The 18682-nt window shown below is 39.8% G+C and overlaps 1 protein-coding gene across 1 annotated transcript in view; it reads left to right on the top strand.

The window, feature by feature from the left end:
* CACUL1 (CDK2-associated, cullin domain 1) overlaps positions 1–17071 on the top strand; it is a gene marked incomplete at its 5' end in the record, with an annotated part of 39688 nt that extends 22617 nt beyond the window's left edge. The window contains 4 exons of the mRNA XM_009082037.1: positions 9593–9682; positions 12408–12546; positions 15419–15462; positions 16571–17071. Coding sequence (XP_009080285.1) covers positions 9593–9682; positions 12408–12546; positions 15419–15462; positions 16571–16611 — 314 coding nt within the window. The remainder of the gene's footprint in view (positions 1–9592; positions 9683–12407; positions 12547–15418; positions 15463–16570) is intronic.
* Between the last annotated feature and the right edge of the window lie 1611 nt (positions 17072–18682).

Genomic DNA, 18682 nt, shown 5'->3' on the forward strand with positions numbered 1-18682 from the left:
CTGTGCTGTGTGGTTGAAGACAGGAATGTACAAGATGAACACCTGATACAATGGTCTCTGTGGTAGGAGCATTTCTCTGAGCAATTAATTGCAAAATATGGAGTGGTTAAGGTGTGAATTTCTTACTTACAGAGGAAATATTGCCTAAGTGAACATTACTTGGAGAAATTTTCCCTGCACAAACACTGATATGGTTCCATTTTGGTTTTGATAGACAAAATTCTTTTTTAAAAGAGCACTCTACTGTCTAGAGTTCTTCTCAGCATTAAAGTAAATACATGTGAAATGATTATACAATACACAGATCCATGAGCACAGTTGTGTTTGTGAAACCCTTTTCTACGCACACACATCAAGTCAATACTTTTCATATTAAAGGGGGTACGTTTGAAGTGAGTGAATATAACCTGATTATTTTCCTTCCAAAGCCAAAGCTGGCTCTTGCCGATAAGACTGCTCTATTAAATGGCTTGGGAGAAGTTGCTGTGTGCAGAACTACTTAACTGAATGTAACAAGCAAAGATAGAGCATCTTATTTACTGGAAACTTCAGAAATATCCCCATGCCCCTAGGGAAAGGGTGGTGGAGAATGTTGTCTTTGTTCCTGCTAGAGTCCTGCATGAGGTGACTTGTAAGCAGGAAAATTCAGAAATAGGTGTGTTTTCTCCTTGTGCAGCCACTGTCTCTTCTGGTGGTCCTGCACTGTAATCTCCATGCCCTGGAAACATCCTGTCAGTTTATTCCTGTCTAGAAAAAGGGCAATTATTGCAAGCTTTAACTGTCCTAAGTGGTGAAAGTGAGTAACAGCCCCTGAAACTCTCTACTTCTAGTACTTGCAGGAGGTGAAATTCAATGTCAGAGTATTTCAAGTAACTGCTCCTCTTCATTTTTTGGATTTTGGCAGTTTAGTGTCCCAAACAAGCTTGTTTTTGAATCTAGCAAAAGAGGAAAAGCTTTTGACAGTGTACTGTTGTGTCTCCTTGGTGGATAGATCACTTGGTTTCTAATCACGAGGGTTTGCAATTATGCTTGTTCTCATTCTAAGAACTAAAGGAAGGAAGGTGAGTGTTAGGCTGGAGTCCTGCTCTGGGAGGTTGATGAGGTTCTCAGCATCTCCATATGGAGAGAAAAGCAACAGTAAATTAAACTGGTCATGTAGGTGAAAGGTGTTTAAGAAGGCAGTCTGAGTAGAAGAGTCTAGCAGTTCTTTGCTTACAGCAGTGTTTGTGAGGAAAGGAGGATGTATCTGATTATGGCACCTCCAAATAAGTGGTAACCTTAGTATATCACTGTAGTACTTCAGCCATTTGGATCTGTGTGTGTTGGAGATGTTTCTTGCATTACAAGTTAGTGTGTTGAGTTCATGAAGTGGTTTTTACTCTTGTAAGAGCAATGTAGTGGTAGATACCATTCAGTGCAACGTAGTTCTTCCCAAAGACCTCTGCGTTTTTGCATCTGCCTGCTGTACAGTAGTTAGCAACTGGGAAGCCAGGTGAATTTTATCAAAGAGAAAAGAGCTTTCTTCAACACTTGTGATTTTGTTCCTGTTGACTGGGGTAATTACAGAGTTAGCTACTGAAGCCTGAGCATACAGAGTGGTTACTGTATGTAGATTGTAATGGCATGGGGGCAGTTATCCAATGCCAGTGGCTGTGTGAGGTCAGAGTGAAAACCTAGTGTAAAAATATATCACACATGTTTACCAAGTGTAAAATTTTCCTCATGGTTTTCCAAGAACAAATTATTCGAAAAAGGTGCAGAGGAGGGAGACCACTCCCAGCCTACTTCATTATTTTAGCAGTTTCTAATCAGTTACAGAGAGAACTTTTTCACTGAAGATTCTTACATATGACAGCTTTGTTTCTCCCTAGTTAGGTCACTTGGATTCAGATGAGGTGAAGAGATCTTGTTACTATGCGTTCTGAATTTTTCTTCTTCTGCTGGAGGTGTATTAAAGTTCGGTAGAAGGACCATTTATGGTGGAAAAGGTTTTCTTTTTTAAAGACATCAGGAAGGATATTTCTATCACATTGAATACTTTTTAAAAAGTACCAGAAAAGTTAACTCAAAAATTGGAAAAGGTTGCTAACAGGTCTCTAATAATGAAGTTGTTTAACTCTCCTTTTTGGTTTCAGCAGATAGAAATGTAATGCAAAATTTTATAGAGAATGAATCTAGTTATAGCTGTTAGAGGTTGATAAATGTAGCAGGGGGAGCATGTTTTTCTGTGCAGGGATTTTCCTGTTTGTGCAGTGGGTAAGCAGGAGTGTGTGCTGCTCTGGGGGCCTCCAGCCCTACATACTTAGCAGATGTTTTGTTGTGTTGACCTCCAGGAGCCTGTTGAGTCAGCGAAACAAGGGACTCTCAGCTCTTTGGCTGTGTGCTGCAGTGACATAATGCCTTTCATTAATAAATTCCATATCCAGCTTTTGTTTGTGAATACCCCTCAGGAGAAGAAGAGCAGTACAAAAGGCTGAGGGAACGACTGTGACTGATGCCAAGTTCATAGCCTGACTGTACAGCTACAACAGAGAGCACAGGGTTTGTTTTGATGTGTGCTGGGGGTTTGTTATTCACTCTGCATGGCTCACCCTTTGGCAGAGACAGACAAGAAAAAGATGGATTGGACTGACATTTACCCTGCTTGAGGTGACGTTTCTTTTTTTCTCCCTCCATTTTGACATCTGTCTCAAACAATCTGCATACGACAAGCAACCTGTTACTGCCTAGGGAAGAAAACACTATTTTTCAGCTTCTTGCAGAAAGCATTGCCCACACCCTTTCTATGGGCTGCTGCTCTTCTGGGTTGACATTCAAGGAATTGTTCTTTGTGCTTCTTATTTCCATGTCAGATCTAATGATTATATTTCATAAGGAAATAGTAGTTAGTTTCTTAAATGAATTTGTTCTTGAATGTCTGCGCTGAGTTGGTTTGGACAAAAGTACTTAGAGCATCATTATAGGTTTGCTGCAGCAGAAGTTTGATGACCACAGGCTTCTGTCTTGAAAGGTGGGCCCTGTAGGAAGAGCTGAGGGTTCCATTGCATGCTTTAGGCTACATCTACATTAGTAAGTGGTGTGCTATAAAGGGAAGGGATCAGATCTACAGGGTATGAAACACCTGTGTGTTGGTGTTGAGGGCCCAGTGTTCACCTTTGCATGCTTTCTTGGAGAGTTTTATTTCACACTTGCTCATGCCTGGTCCTTTGGACAGAATGGCAGTTATTAGCTGGAGCACATCTGCTTTAATCTTGCCCAAAAGGAATTCAAGTAATAAGCTCCAAGGCAGCTCTGTCATACCAACCAAGGAGCAGTAAATGGGGATGATGAGTGAATTTGCTTCAAAATCACATTTCTAATCTGAACTAAAGCTTTAATATAGAAACTGCCCTTAAGCATTTGAAATCACTGTTCTTTTTTCTTTGAGACACAGAGTGACTACTGTGATGCCAGAAGCAATGTAGTGTTTGAAAAATGTCCCGTTTGATTACTGAGGCATTTCCCTTCTGTAATACATTGGGTGTTACTCAGCCCCTGGACACGGCTTTGCTTTTTCCTAAAAATGTACAAAATTAGTATGAGAAGAAAACCAGCACAACTTTACTCTGCCACCTTCATAAACTATGTTTCTTTCTTTTTAAGTTTAAGAATGATACAGGAAAAGAAACGGTAGATTTCTTTAAAGGAATTTAAAAAGACAGAATTCCTTGCCGTGTGGCGTGTCTTGCTCTCTGTCTTTAGAATTAGCCTGTGTGTCCAGATAGGTAGAATGAAATCAGAAGGTTCCTTCCTTAGGGTCTTATAACTGAAGGAAGTTAGCAGAGCACTGGGAGAAAATACTGATTCATTCCAATGTATTTGTGCCAGACTAAAGAAGGCTGATTTCTGTTAGAATTCCTCTAAAACAAAAAGCTAATGTGCTGTTTTCCTCAGCTGTAAAGCTGTTGGAGTACTGGTTTCTGGCAGGAAATAATTTGGGAGGCAAGAAGGTTCTGTAGCATAAGGGGCCCTTTTTTGACCAGTAGGGAAGGGATGCATAATTCTCATGTTCTTCATTAAAAGTAATTTTTAAAGTTTTTTTAGTTACCTGCAGGATTGTGAATTTGTCCAGTGTTTAATTTCTGACTTACTTTACATAGACAAATAGCTTCATCGTATTGCCACCACTTCAAATTTCCAATTGTAACCTTATAAACAATGTTTTCCTTCCTCTCCTTCCTTGTTTCCTTCCAAATGTTGGTAGACAGAGGTAACTGATAGTGGAAATCCACTGCGGTATTGTTCCACTTCTTTTCCAGCCCATGGGGAGTGTGCTGGGATGTTGCTGTTGCAGGAAAGTTGACCATTCCTTCTTCAAAGCAGTCATCACATTAATGTCAGCCTGTTCTTAGACCTTAGCAGGTACCTCAGGCTCTCAAGGCCTAAACAAGATAACTTTTGTAGCTGTTAATCTTTCTTATACTCTCTGTGCTCTGCAGATCTGAGGGAGTCAAGAATAACACGCTCACCAGTTTGTGTGGTGCCACTGATATTGAAGTAGCAGCTGTGATTTGACAGCTAAGGACTAATTGTGTTGTAACCATATTGGAAACAGTGTGTGTTGCTGCCAAGTGTTGTAGAATACACTCAGATTCTTTAAGTAACATTCTACATGCAAATTTTGCCTGTGAACTAAGCCGTTCATCAAAGAAATAGGTCATTTTAAAAAGTCACAGCTGTGTTTCTTATTTTCCTTGTTTCATGTTGATTAAGTTGCAGCACCTCAAATTAAGTTGGAAAATATAGTCTCAAGTAATGACTATTGTGGTTAATCTGGCTCCTTGGCAAAGGAATAGGAATAGTGTTCCCATTCCAGTGAGACATCATAAAATTATAAACATGAAAATATCACCTTATTTTCCAATTATAGAGGACCAAAAGCATATATTTCTACATTTATAGCTTTGTTTTTCATATTGTATTCTTTTTACAGCGCTGAATATTTTCCATGTGATTAAGACTCAGAATTTTTATTTCGTAGCATTTTTATTAGACACTTGATAAAGCTTTTGGTCTGTGTAATGAATATTTTAAAAGTAATCTGTGGCTTTATTAAGTGCCTAGTGGCAAATGCTTAAGAATAAAGGCAACTTTTTATGTCTTTTTTTTTCCTGATCTACATTTTAATTCATTACAAACTTAAAAATAATTTAAGTTGGTAAAGATTTATTTTTAGTTGTGTGTAAAGGAAAATAAAAATGCAGGACCATGAGAAGTTTGATGTGACTGCAGATAGGGGGGTTAAGCCAAAGGGAAGGTCAGTTTTCATGCAAAAGGATTTTGAAGTTCTAGGTCAGTAATCAACCCACAGGAATTGTATGAAGATTAAAGTAATGAGAAGGTAATATATGATCAAACTTCATCAGATAATTTAATAATAAACAAGTCACCAGGGAAGAAATCCACACCAACATACCCAAAATGCCAAATAACAACAATCAAAAGCAAACACAACAACCCAACCAACCTCACAAAAAACCTCAACCCAAAACAGCAACAGCAGAAACCTGCAGCCCATCTTGGATGCAGCTGTAGTGGTTCCCTCCCTGTTTAATTGCTGTTGGCCTGTGGGGTTCAATCCAGTGCTTTGCATGGCCTGGATATGGGATAAAGGAGCCATCTACAAGGTGAATGTGATTTTATCACAGTGAAGCAGAAAGGTTTGTGTGGTCAAATGGACCCTGTGTAATTTAGCTGAGAGAAAGGCAATTTATTATACTACAGATTTGACTACATGTGATCTGCTGATACTCCCAAAGGGCAGAAGTGCAGGTGAGCCTGAGCTGTTCAGGCATGTTGAGGCTGTGCACTGGTGGTAGCTCTGTCCTTCCTGCTGTGCATCCCTCTCATATTTTTGTGTTAGGACTCTGTGCAGTGGAAGTATTAAAGTTGTTCTGCATTATAATGCAAACATTACCTATCTACTGGAATTAAGTCCTAAAGAGCACAGCTTGTACAGTGGGACAAAGATCTCCAGCATCTGTTTATGTTAAGCAGTTGGTTCTGCTGCTGTTGAAGGCTAGAGAGCAGCAGCTGACTAATGCCTTGGTTCTGGAAGCTGTTGGAGTTGCTGTTAATGGGAATACAGTTTGTAATGTTTTTCAAGTGCATTGTTGAATAATTACAACTTTGAGCACATCTGCCTAAGTCATACTTACGTATGATTTGTTAAAATAGCTTACTTTGAAGTTCTGTTAGATTACTGCAAAGGGAGGGGGAAAACCTTGTCCTGTTAACATGCTGAAGTTTCGCTGTTCTGCCAGGAAAGTTATGTCTTCGCTAAGCAAAACAAACTACTTCAAAAGGAATGTTGAAGGATAGAGAGAGATTTTTACAACAGTGTAGTGGTTTTGCATGGCCAGGTTTTGGCAGTGGGGGGGATACAGGGGTGGCTTCTGTGAGAAGCTGCTAGAAGCTTCCCCATGTCCTGCCGAGCTCCAGTGGCAAGGCTGAGCCAATCAGTGGTGATAGTAAAACCTTTAGGATAACATACTTAAGAAAGGAAACAAGTTATTGCACAGAGGTAAGTGGGGCCAGAGGAGTTGAGAGTATGTGAGAGGAACAACTCTGCAGACGCCAAGGTCAGTGCAGAAGGAGGGGAAAAGGTACTCCAAGGAGCTGAGGATCCCCTACAGCCTGTGGTGAAGACCATGGTGAAGCAGCTGTGCCCCTGCAGCCCATGGAGTTAACAGGGTGCAGAGATTCACCTGCAGCCCATGGGGGAGACCCACACCAGGGCAGAGGGATTCCCACAGGAGGCTGTGAACCCATGGGGAGCCCTTGCTGAAGCAAGTTCTGGCAGGGACCTGTAGAGAGAAGAGGTAGAGTTGGGAAGGAGAGGGGTTGAGAGGGAATGTGCTTTTAAGGTCTGCTTTACTTTTTTTTAGTATTAAAATCACTTAATTTCCCCACATTGAGTCTGTTTTGCCCGTGACAGTATTTGGTGAGTGATTTCTCCCTGTCCTTAATTCACAAACCTTTCAATATATTTTCTCTACCCTGTCCATGTGCAGAGGGGAGTGAGAGAGCAACTTTTGTGAGTGCCTGGCATCCAGCCAGGGTCAACTTGCTATGAGCAGTTAAACTCTTAGTTTTGCAGGTCAGTCTTGAGTTATGAACAGCTTCTTAAGATGTCATGTGCTACCCCTGGAATTACTGTGGTCTTGGATCTTGCCCCAGGTAATCCACTGTAACTGGGATGTAGCTAAAATGTTCATCAAGGGACAATTTCTCTAGCCTTACTGTGCAATAATAGAGTAACTCCACTACTGCAGAGTACCTGTCATACCTCACTTATTCCAATAAAGGTCATCCCCCATTCCACAAAAGTCCTTGAGGCCATTTTGGGTATTGTCTTACCTCAGTTCAAGAATATTTCAAAGCATCTTGTGCCTTTCTGCAATTGAAGCATTTCATCATGGGAACACTCACTTCTCTTTGATTTTGCCATGAGTTATATTCAAGACTATTTACAGGTTAATTAACTTCTTTGCATATTGGTTACTTAGTCTGTAGAATGCAATATTAGTTCATAAACACTGTGGAGGTGGTCAGATAGTATCATAGTCTTTCGTAAGATTGTAAAGTAAAAACAGAGGTAATTTCAGCATCTCTGGCACAGCTGTTTCTATTCCTTGAGTCTTAAGTGACCCTCTCTCAAGAGGTACTACAGGATGGAATGTTTAGGTCGGTTTCATTGCAAAGCTGAAGTTGAATTTGTGTGCCAAGATCTCTTACATCTTTTATCTGTTTACATCTGTGTCTTTAAACATGCACTGAAATCTTTCAGACGGATCCAAAGAGAGGAATCTTGTCTACTCTTACAGAAATCATTCTGAAAACACAAGTCCTACAGCAGTGCTATTCTTTCTTCAGGGATTGATACCTAACTTTTGGAAAAGGTGTAGACTGAATCAGTTTATACTGTAAGAACAGTATATTCTTTATTTTTCTTTATTGAGAAGTGGAAAATACATGCCATTAGTTTATGTTGTTGAATGTAATATTTATATGTATTGACTAAATCAGGAGTGATTGACTTCTGTTTGCTTTGTAGCATGTGCTGTATGCAGTTGCAGAAACCAAGATAGGAAATGTTAATTTCTGAAACTGTAGTAAAGTAATGTAGATTCTTTGGTTCAAATAATTTGTTTTGCATATCTTAGGAAAGAAATTTAATGTCTACATGTGAAGAACAAATTCACAGTTTTCTGGACACTTTGCAAAATGCTTGATGAAGCTTAGGCTGGAGTAGCCACAGTCTAGTTAAAGAGATATATATTTGTATACACACACACTGTTTAGATTGTGCATTGCTGTCACATTATAAAGCATTATGCCAGTTTTAATTCTATGATTTGCAACTTTCTTGGCTGCCAAGAGGCTGTTTGAAAAATCTTTAGGAAAGAGGCTGTAAATATGTCATTACAAAACAAATCACAGGCTCTCACACCCTCAAGGCTTCAGCTGAAATGAGCAAGCACTTATAAGATGGTTCTTTGTAAAATAAATTCATCTGTGACACTTAAATATGACAACTTTGATTACTTGGAGGTTAGAAAAAATACTTTGTTTTAATTTCCCTATGACATGAGCCACTTAAACACTTTGAGAAAGACAAGAACATGCTATTGAAGATTTTTTCTTTTTATGGTAGATACTGTAGTGGCAGATGCTGAAGCTAGAACTGGAGATGCTCTGAAGCTTAAAAAGCAGAGTCTCTGCAGTGTAAGTGCCCTTGAGGTAGAATTGTAAGAGTCGTTTCTCCTCTATGTAGTGGGTACAGAAAGGTGTATGTATTGCTCAATTCCTGTGTAGACAAGTGAAAACTGAGGGGCACCAGTTGGTTTACGCCTTCTTAATTTCTTCTGGTGTTTTGTGCATGTGTTTCAGTAACTCTGATATATGTACAAAGCTCCTGTAAGTACAAACCAGAATAAAATCCTGTGCATTATAACATAAACAGTAAATGTGCTATTGCCAAGTTTTTCCATAAGAGGAAGATATATAATTATTGCAGTGTTTACTACAGAAGATACCAAGAATGAGGTTAAAATGTTAATTTGTGTTTAAAATAACAACTTTTCTTAATTGATGTTTACAGTTTTTACACTACGTGAGCATATGCTCTCAGTCCATCCTTAGTTTCATGTACAAGATTATAAATGCTGTAAAGCAATGATTTGTGGATCTTCAGGTGTTGAACACAGTATAGAGAGGAAAATAAATTGTTTCCTTCAGTTCTGTAACCTGAATACTTAGACCCATCACTTGCTTTGTTTTGTCTAACAACTCCTGCTACCTCCAGTGGATGAAAAGTAAGTTTTTCCACATTTTCATCATATATAATTTGAGCAGGATACTGATATTTAAAGGTGATGTGTTATGACTCTTGAGAATTGAGTTGTCAATCAGATACCTGGCTGCTTGCTTTGTGAGGACATCAGATACCAAAAAACCCACAACTACTGTATTTTTTTGATACAAAAATGTATGTGTAAGAACCTGTATTGCTTGCTTAGAAAAACTACTGATTCTCTTAATTCTGTTACAGCTTTACTCTTGGAAGCTCAGTCAACACCGTTTCAAATAACTCCTTCAACCATGGCAAATATTGTGAAAGGCCTATATACACTACGACCAGGTAAAGGGAATGATGTTTGTACTGGTCTCATATTGTGTTTGTGATGTGTTCCTAGATAATGTGTTTTCCCAAATGCCTATACTCTCTAATGCACAAGTAACAAACAACTGTGTGTTGTGTTCTGTCCATCATAATGCTTAGTTCTACCCTGGTTCTCATGGCCCATCTGTGACCTGCACAAGGTACCATGTGGGTCCCAAATTGATTTAAAAAAAAACAACCTAACCCTCCTCTCTAGAGGCAAAGCGAAGATCTGTTTGTTCTTCTCTGTAGAAATAAGGAAAGAAGGCTGTTAATGAGTGAAGCATGGCAGAAGTTTAGAGGTGTCAGGATGGTGAAAGGTAGTTCAAGTTGCACTTTGAACAGTCTGGTCTTTGGCATGAGATGAATGACTGTTTCTTCCATGAAGCCATTGCTTGGTTGGTAATATTTCATGGAAAGGCTTAATTTAGCTTGTGAACACATCATGACATCTTATGCAACAACAATTCTATTGAAAGGAAAATGGTGTTGCAGATTTTAATCCATTTTGCACCAAAACCTTTGATTCTCCAAGTTTTGGAGAACTGAGCAGAGCTTTATTCTGTTTTTGAGAAGTTTTAGAAACAGAAAGTGCTCAAAATATCCATAAATAAATGGTACTGCTTTCCTTCCTTTTGCTGTACTGATAGTTCTTCTCACCTTGGTGTGACTGAGAGAATGATTGTGTCTGAGCTTCAGTCTATTTTTGCTTTGCAGTCCCCATGTGTGGAAATAGGAGTGAGGATGGGAAGTTTTAGTGCAATATTTAGCATGTATACAAGCCAGGAATGTGCTGGATCCTCCATGGACAAACTGCATGGGTAAAGCACATTCAGTAAACAAGGATTATTTTTACAACAGCAAAATTCACATCCTGCCTTCGTTTTTAAGGCAGTGCTAATTTCATTTGCAGAAACTGCTCAGGGCCCAAGAAAGGAAGGGTGTTTGCAAAAGTATAAAGGCATCATTGTTTTGAAAGCAGCTCAGTGAGGTTTTTCCTTGACCACACTTAATATTACAGGTGATGGACTTGTGATTTCCCAGTTTTTTGTTTCAGATGATCCTTGTCTTGCTGTCTACTGCACAGCACAACAGATAATTGTTTGGGTTGGTATTCTAGGCCTAATCAGATTTTGAATAGTTGTCTTATCTGTAAGATATGTAAGTATGAAGATTATTCCTACAATTTGTTACCTGCTTCCAGCAGCTGGGCAGGATGACCCAGGTGATTGACTTTACAGATTTGCTCTAGTTACCTGCTTCTCAAACTTCTCAGCCTTTGAGAAAATGAGAAGCTTTAATGACATTCCAAGCAGAAGAGCCCAGGATAGAGCTGTTGATGTAAAAGGCTGTTCCGTGGTGGTGCTAGTTGTTGAGGATGAGTTCTGAAACAGTCAGGGCAAGGTTCCCTGAGGCAGTGCTGCTCACTTTTCCTGTGGGACATGCCCTATTGGATGTACCATGGGACTGGCCAGCAGATAGCTGGGGAAGTAAAGCAGCAAATGGGGCCAGTGGTAGGTCAGAGCAGTGCTCAGAACCATCTATCAGCAGTGCAGAGAGCAAAAGGAGGAGCGATGCTGGTGTAGCTGGTGGCCATGGACTCTCTCTTCTCTCTCCCTGGTTTTAATTTCTCTGCAAGTTCAAAGTACTTGACAGCTGTCAGACTTCAGATGTTGCCAGAAAAGGCTCTAATTCTATCTCATTACTGTGGCCAGTCCTTTTTAATAACTGTCAATGATCTCAATGAGGAGACCAGGTGCTCCCTCAGTAGGTTGGCAGACAATGCCAAGTTGGGCAAGAGTGTGGGAATGGGCTAAAAACTTGTGGTGTACCTTAGTGAATAAATTTGAGAGCATCCCTTTATTCTAAGTAAATATTAAATTTAAGATAACTGCTACAACCTGTGGGAAGTCTGGGTGCAGAAATGCTTGAGGGCTATTTATTTTTCTCAGAACTTGTTAGACAGTTGCTGTCTGACAGAAACCCCAATTTTCATCCTTTGCTCAGTCTTTTCTGTGTTTCTTGTAATCAGCCTTGAAGCAGTTTTAAGGTAAACTCCTCTTGAAAACATAAATATAAAAATAAATTGATCCTGCAAGGCAGTGTTCAGTGTGGTGAAATGAAATCACATTTCTGCCCTGCAGCTGAACTATTGCAGGTTAGAATTGTATAATGAACATTAAAATCGTGTTCATCTCAGCTTTGGAAGATCAGTGAGAGAAATGCATTAATTCATTTGAATGGGGGACAGGGAAGCAAGGATTGTATGGTGGTGCTACTGTGCTTTCTAGAAGTAAGGCCCAGGGAACAGAGTTTGAGGGAATAAATTTCCTGGAGTAAAGTGTTACAAATGATTGTCTGATTATCAAGGTGATCATCAGTTGCCTGTCCTTCAGAGTGTCCAGTGACTCAGCAGGTCTTGTGACATGCAGCAGGAACTGAATTTCAATTTGATGATGAGGTTGATGATGGAAAAATTCCTTTTTCTATGTGTAAACATCTGACTTTAGCAGTCTGGTTATTTGTTCTGTTTTAAGACGTGATTTCTGTGGATTTTTGGGATGGTTTGGGGTTTTTCTTTCTTTCTTTCTTTCGTTTTTTTGATTCAGGATCCCAATATAGTAAGTTAACATTTGTCAAAGAGTGAAATTTGTACAGAATCTCTCTTCCTTGTATTATGTTGTTGTTTTCCCTCTTCTTGCAGAATGGGTACAGATGGCACCAGCTTTATTTTCTAAGTTCATCCCAAATATTCTTCCCCCTGCTGTGGAATCTGAGCTTCAGGAATATGCTGCTCAAGACCAGAAACTTCAAAGAGAGCTTATTCAGAATGGATTTACTAGGTAATAATTACTACTTTTCAGTAGCAATTGTGCTGGACAGTGCTGAAGTGATGAAAATGGATACACCTAAAAATATTGAATAAATAATTTAAGAGTTCAGATCCTGACTTATGATTTTGTTTTCTTAAATATGGCCTTGTTTGTTCTGTTTTGAGCACTAACAACCCTGCATATGGTACCAAAAATAGAGGATTGGAAGGCTTCAATTATTTTGATGGAACAGATTTGTTTTCAGTTCATGCACCCATTTGTTTTGGTTGTGCTTCTCCTTCATGGTCGTGTTCTTGTTCAACTTCAACCTTTACTTTGGCTGTTTATTTTCTATAAGCTCTCTTTTATGGTGATGCTTCTGAAAATGTCAGTTGATTTCTCCTTATTCCTCTTTCAGAGTTACTTATACAGTCAAGGTGTTTATTTTGAACAGACAAATGTGAACACTCAAATGAGTTGGGGAGTGAAGGGGGGAAAGGACGAACAGTAATAGAGACAACAGAAGATGTTTATACTGTGTGTTGTTCACTCTGGGCAGTGCCTGTTGCTCTGCTGTTCTGTTTAGCAACCCAGACAGAGGCACAGTCCTTTCACCTCAGCAGTGTTCATCTTCTGCAGCAGTCTGACAATCTGAGATCAGGCTGGGGGAGCATCATGCTCTGTTCCCAAGAAGATTGTTTCTTCATGAGGGGAACACATCTTCACCTTTCCTGTAATCTGTGCAAAGCTGAGAGTCTGATCCTGTAGTCTGAACACCCACTAGATGTGGGTATGGTTAGTGGTAGATGTACTTCTGGATTCCATGCTCCATAGTTGTCCTCAAAGGTAATCTCTGTCTTCAAAGCCTGGTCAATTATTGAGCTTCACAGCTCTACTATTGACCCAAATGCAAATGGTATGGCAGACTCTCTTCTTGTAAGGCTTTTTGTTGAGGCAAAGAACTTTTTTGAGAGAGATGCATAAAAGTAAAGCCCTAAGAGCTTGGGCTGGGAAAAGCAGTGCATTTGGCCCAAGAAATAGAAGATTGAGACTTTGAAACTGAGTAGGCTTATAATGCTGACAAGAGAATGTAATGCAGACAACAAAACAAAAAAGGAACAATTTAGTTTTGTCTAACTTTCAGTCTTACTAATTCTGTAGGTGGCCAATAATAGTTCTGCTTACAAGTGCATTTCACCAGTTTCACAAATCTTAGAGAGTGAAAAGTGAAGTTTCAAGTAGTTACAGTCTATATCCACAAAAACAATTTGTTTCAGAATGTTTTTTCTTAGTTAACTGAAAATAAGAGAGGTTTGTTAGCTTGGCTGTGATGTTCTTTGGCTGGGTCTGTAAGGGGACTATAAAAGGCTGGGGGGGGGGGGGGGACACTGAGCATTGCAAAGACTAATTGCCTGTGTGATCCCGTCTCTTTAGAGACTTTTTGGGATCCAAGGAATATATTTTAGCAACTCCTGTTTTATGCAGAAAAGTAATTCTCTGGCACTGTAACTAATGCAGATCTGTAGGAAACAGTTTCTGTCCTGTGTGATATACAGGGCCAAAGAAGAGATTTAGGGCTTGATAGGAATAGTCATACAAGCCGAAGTAAAGGTTTCTGTGTCACACATTGTTTGCAGAGTCCAAGTTCTAACTCTTCCTTTTGGCTTTCTGCAGTATGGGGTCTTCTGGGTATTGGACATGTGGAGAGTTTTGGTGTGCCCTGTAGGTTTAGAAAACTGTCCCACCGTAGCTCATGCTTTTGTGCAGCTGCTGTTTCTATGTAGCTTGTTTTCGGTTTATGAAATAAAAATGCAAACTAAAACTTTGCAGAGGAATAACTGGTGGATGGCATTTAGTCTCTGATGAGTGTGTTTTGTACAGTCTGTTTTATATGGTTGTGCTATCAGTGAGTCAGTGCAGTCTGGTGAATATGGAGGTTGTACAAAGTGTTAGGGTCAAGTCTCCTCGTTAAAGGGACACAAGTAAAGGAAAACTGAATTACAGGTAATGTATTTGCTACATGGCATTTTGCAGTGGTATTTGAAATGCATTTTGGCTTGAAATGTATTTCAAGATGTAATATGCTTCTTCCTGTGTTATGAACATAGGTTATGTTTATTTATGACTTCTCAGAATTCTTCTGAGGCTGTATTCCCACACAGATGTATAAAAATGTTGTTTGTTTCTTTCATCAAGTAGCATGCCAAGTCTGTTCTCTTCTGAGTTACTATGAAATATCTTCTTTTCTCCTTTAATTGTTCCAAAAAGTGGTGGTGTCGTTGCTGCTGCATTTCTGACAACAATAACCATGAGGAACACAGTGCAGTGAGGTGTCTTCAGCAGCATCACTGGCATGTCAGGCTCCTGTTTTAACTACTAAAATTTTCAGCTTAAAGCACAGATGTTGTCAGCTCAGACTTGCCTAGAGGCTGATTGTTGTGCTTTTAGGAGCATCTTACCTTTTCAGACTGATAGGTGCAGAGTTTTTCATGTAGTTCTGTGAAGTTTGGTGGAGGAGTTTGAACTGAGGAAAACAATTTTATGCATGACTTAAGACCATGCTGCATATGAGCAATTTTCCTCTTCTTCATTTTGTAAGAAATTATCCTGTGATATCAAGCCTTCTGTCTGTAACAGAAGGATCAGCTAATTAAATCTAGAAAATACAGCTTATACAGTTTTAGTAAATTGAGAATCCTGCAGTTGTGTTATTGTGACTAGTTTGCATTTTGTTTCTAAATCTCTAGAAGGTGGTGATTGTGCTGAGGTATTTCACAGTTTTGAAGATTGTGGAGTGGTTTGGTGTGGTAGTGACCTTTGAAGGTCCAAGCTCCCTGCAATGGGCAGGGACGTCTTTAATGCAGGTTATCATGAATTTACCTTTGTTTCCCTTCTTTCCCAGAGGTGACCAGTCACGCAAGAGAGCTGGAGAAGAGTTAACTTACAGTAAGTATGCATCTAACTCTGCTCTCCAGCATGCTGCAGGCCCTGACAGGGTGGGCATACAGGTAGTGGTGAACTTCTGGGTTCTCAGGGTGGTGAGCTCTCAGGGGCTGCATCACCACATGTAGCTAGTGTCTGCAGTGTAACCTTTACCTTGCCAAGCAATAATGCAAATTTCTTGGATCTAGAGCCTGACTAACTCTGCTGGAGTCCCACAGCCACTGTCCTAGATACTGAGGCCAGGGTACTTGCACTTCATTTAAGTGGAAGCTGAGGTCTTGAGGAAAAAGAATGTAGTTTTTCCTGAGTCTCTGCCTGGTCAGGACACACATAACAGGCAACGTTATGAACCAGTTCACCTCTGATATAAATCATCTCCTGGTGATGTGTGTTTCTGTCTCTTGACAGAACTGAGCGATTGCTGGGGTTCTGCTTTACAATTTGGGGTCCTCAGAGGTGTGTCTGATACAGCCCAGGATCTTCCTGTGTGGAGTTAGTAAGGCAGGAGTTGGCTACAAATGTTTGAGTCATGCAGCATGGAAGTTTTCAGTTTGTGGCTGAAGTCTCTTGCTGCATGGTTAATTGTGAGGTTCTTTACTTGTTCCCTTCATTTCCCCCAGTGTAGGGCAAGAGACACAGGGATGAATGATGTTCCATTCTCGGGTGGTTGATCTCCTCTGGGCAACCCTAATTTGAGTGCAGTCAGTCAAAGGTCTCATCTTCTGTGCTGACTTTGGCCAGGAAAGACTGTAGGTCCCATACAGTCTAGGTTAGGAGTGAAGTACAAGGCCCTGATTGTCTTTAGGGGGACTGGGGAATAGTACCTGTTCTGGTACTGTTGTTAACTTCATTTTATTGCATTATTTCCACCAAGTTTGCTCACATGCTTTCAGCTGAGTATGCTTGCTCTATTTCCTACCATAAAATGTCACACAGTTTTATGCTGAACTCTTATTGTAAACTGAAATGAAGGAATGAATGTTTACATGGTATATCACCTTCTGTTTAAACTGTTCATGTTTCACAGGCAGTACTGTTTTTGGGGGAGGGCAGGGACATAATTTGGAAGTTTAATGTGAAAGCATTTCTTGAACTTTTTATATCATTTCAGATGGCTCATCAGCTTGTGCAAGTTCCAGGGGGTACAGATAGTGAATATACTGGATCAGCTTCTATTCCTAGCCAGAACAGACACTGGAGGAGCACAGATGGTATCTGGAGCCTCCTTTGGCAACTGCTGATACTCAAGCTCTGACACGAACTATGCCTCGAAGAAGAGTTTTGGACTTTCTTCTTTATGTAATGAAATGTCAGTTGCTGCTACAGTTGGGATGACTTTGAAAGACATGATTTCTTGGTCTAGCCTATCAAAAAGCTCTGCGATTTTTATGAGTAATGCACCTTGAAAAACAATCCTTTCAAAGTGGAAATGAGCAGCCGAAAGCAGCAGCTTCCAAAAGTGATAGAATGGAAGAATCCTTTTTGCACTCTTTTCTTAATATTAAGGACATTCTTAAAACTAGTTAACACATCAGTGTATTAGTTTTTGAACTTCAAGTTATTTTCTGGAGCTTCTACTTAAATAATAAGAATAAAGTTTCATTATTTTGCAGTATTTGTTTGTTAGTTTAAAAATTGTCACATTTTAAGAGTTGGTCCCGTATAAATGTATCTTCTGTCAGGGAGGTTTAAATTTCAGATTTTTTTCTTTTATCTCTTTTTGTTACTTGGTATTTTGAAATCTGTTTTCCTATGTGTTTGTACTCTGTGCCTTCAGCTTGTGCACTTTGCGACTTTATAGACCATATTTTGTGACTGCAAAATGTGTTCTTGAGGGAAAACTTGATGTGAACAAACATGCTGCAAAGTTGCACTTTTCTCTTGCATTAGTGGGAAGTGAGTTTAAGGAGGAAGGAAGAGAAGTTGAACCTATCACCATCACTTAGAGTGACTTGGAAGTTTGTCCCCTTTTATTGTTCATATGTATTAGTGTTTAATGCAGGGACCAACTCTTGTAGAAACCCCCTCATTGGCTTCAGGAGTTGGACTTGATCCTTGTGGGTTCTTTCCAACTCAGAATATTCTGTGACTTTATGATTCCATAATCGCAATAGATTGAGATGGGATATCCAGACTGAAGGAAGTACTGAGATGTACTTTATGCTGTGCTATGTTAGAAACATTGTGGGCAAAATTCTCCAGTCTGGTAGGTGTGCAAAGTGCATCTCCATCAGCACAAGGTTTGCACTGGGTTGATCAGCGAACAACGGTACCTGTCCAGGATCACTTTGTGGCTCCTGTGCCACTTCTCCTGTCTGGGGGATGTGACAGGAGTGTGATAGTGGATGTAGTCAGAAACAGGGATTTAAGGAGTGATGTAACATGTGCACATGTACCCATTGACCTCCTGCTTCCAGTCTTGTGTGAGCTCAGCTGGAGACTCAGCTGAGCTGAATTCCAGGAGATCTAGGCCTATGGTCTAAGTCCTAATCATTGTGATGTGGGTTTTATTCAGTAGTATGGCTAATGCAGCTCTTTTATGAGGGGAGAAACATACTTGAAAAAGCAGTTTGACTACAGGGTTTGGTTTTTTTCATTTCTATGGATTTATTTTTTATCGCCTTTAGTTCTGAAGAGAAATGAGTTGGTAATATAAAATCTTTCTTGAAGTGAAATAAAAGTTCAGTTTTGTCTGGCACAGCTCTTACGCCTGTTTTGAAATAAGAACACAAAATCAATACAACGTCTTTTATGCTTGCATGAGTTCATTACAGAATGCAGGAAAAGAGAAAAAAATAGATACGGCAGGGACGAAGTTTCCTTGTGTTTTGTATCCAAGCTTTGTGGAAGTGGTTTTGATTCCATCAGTGTCACATCAGCCACTTTGGCAATGCTGTTAATTTGGAGGGAGGGTAGAGGGTGACACTGCTGGGATTGATGGATTCAAAGCTGTATAGTTCTTTGCAAATCCTGTTTAATTTTGAGGAAGTTTTTCTTTTAAAATTAAAAGCAAATATGTTAGTATTTTGTTTTCTATGTGGAACAATGCCAGATCTCATCCTCAGTAGTGGAAAGCCAAACCACTCTGGGTAGAGGATTTCAGGTATTGACAGTGTTTTCTTCAACTTTGCTACCAGCTACCCAAGTTGGAGCAGAATTAGATAAAAGCAGGGGGGGATGAAAATTTTGCTGAAGTATGGCATGGAGAAGTTAGTGAAGGCTA

This window comes from Acanthisitta chloris, unplaced genomic scaffold (assembly GCF_000695815.1).
Source record: "Acanthisitta chloris isolate BGI_N310 unplaced genomic scaffold, ASM69581v1 scaffold1699, whole genome shotgun sequence".
In the NCBI taxonomy this organism is placed as follows: Eukaryota; Metazoa; Chordata; class Aves; order Passeriformes; family Acanthisittidae; genus Acanthisitta; species Acanthisitta chloris.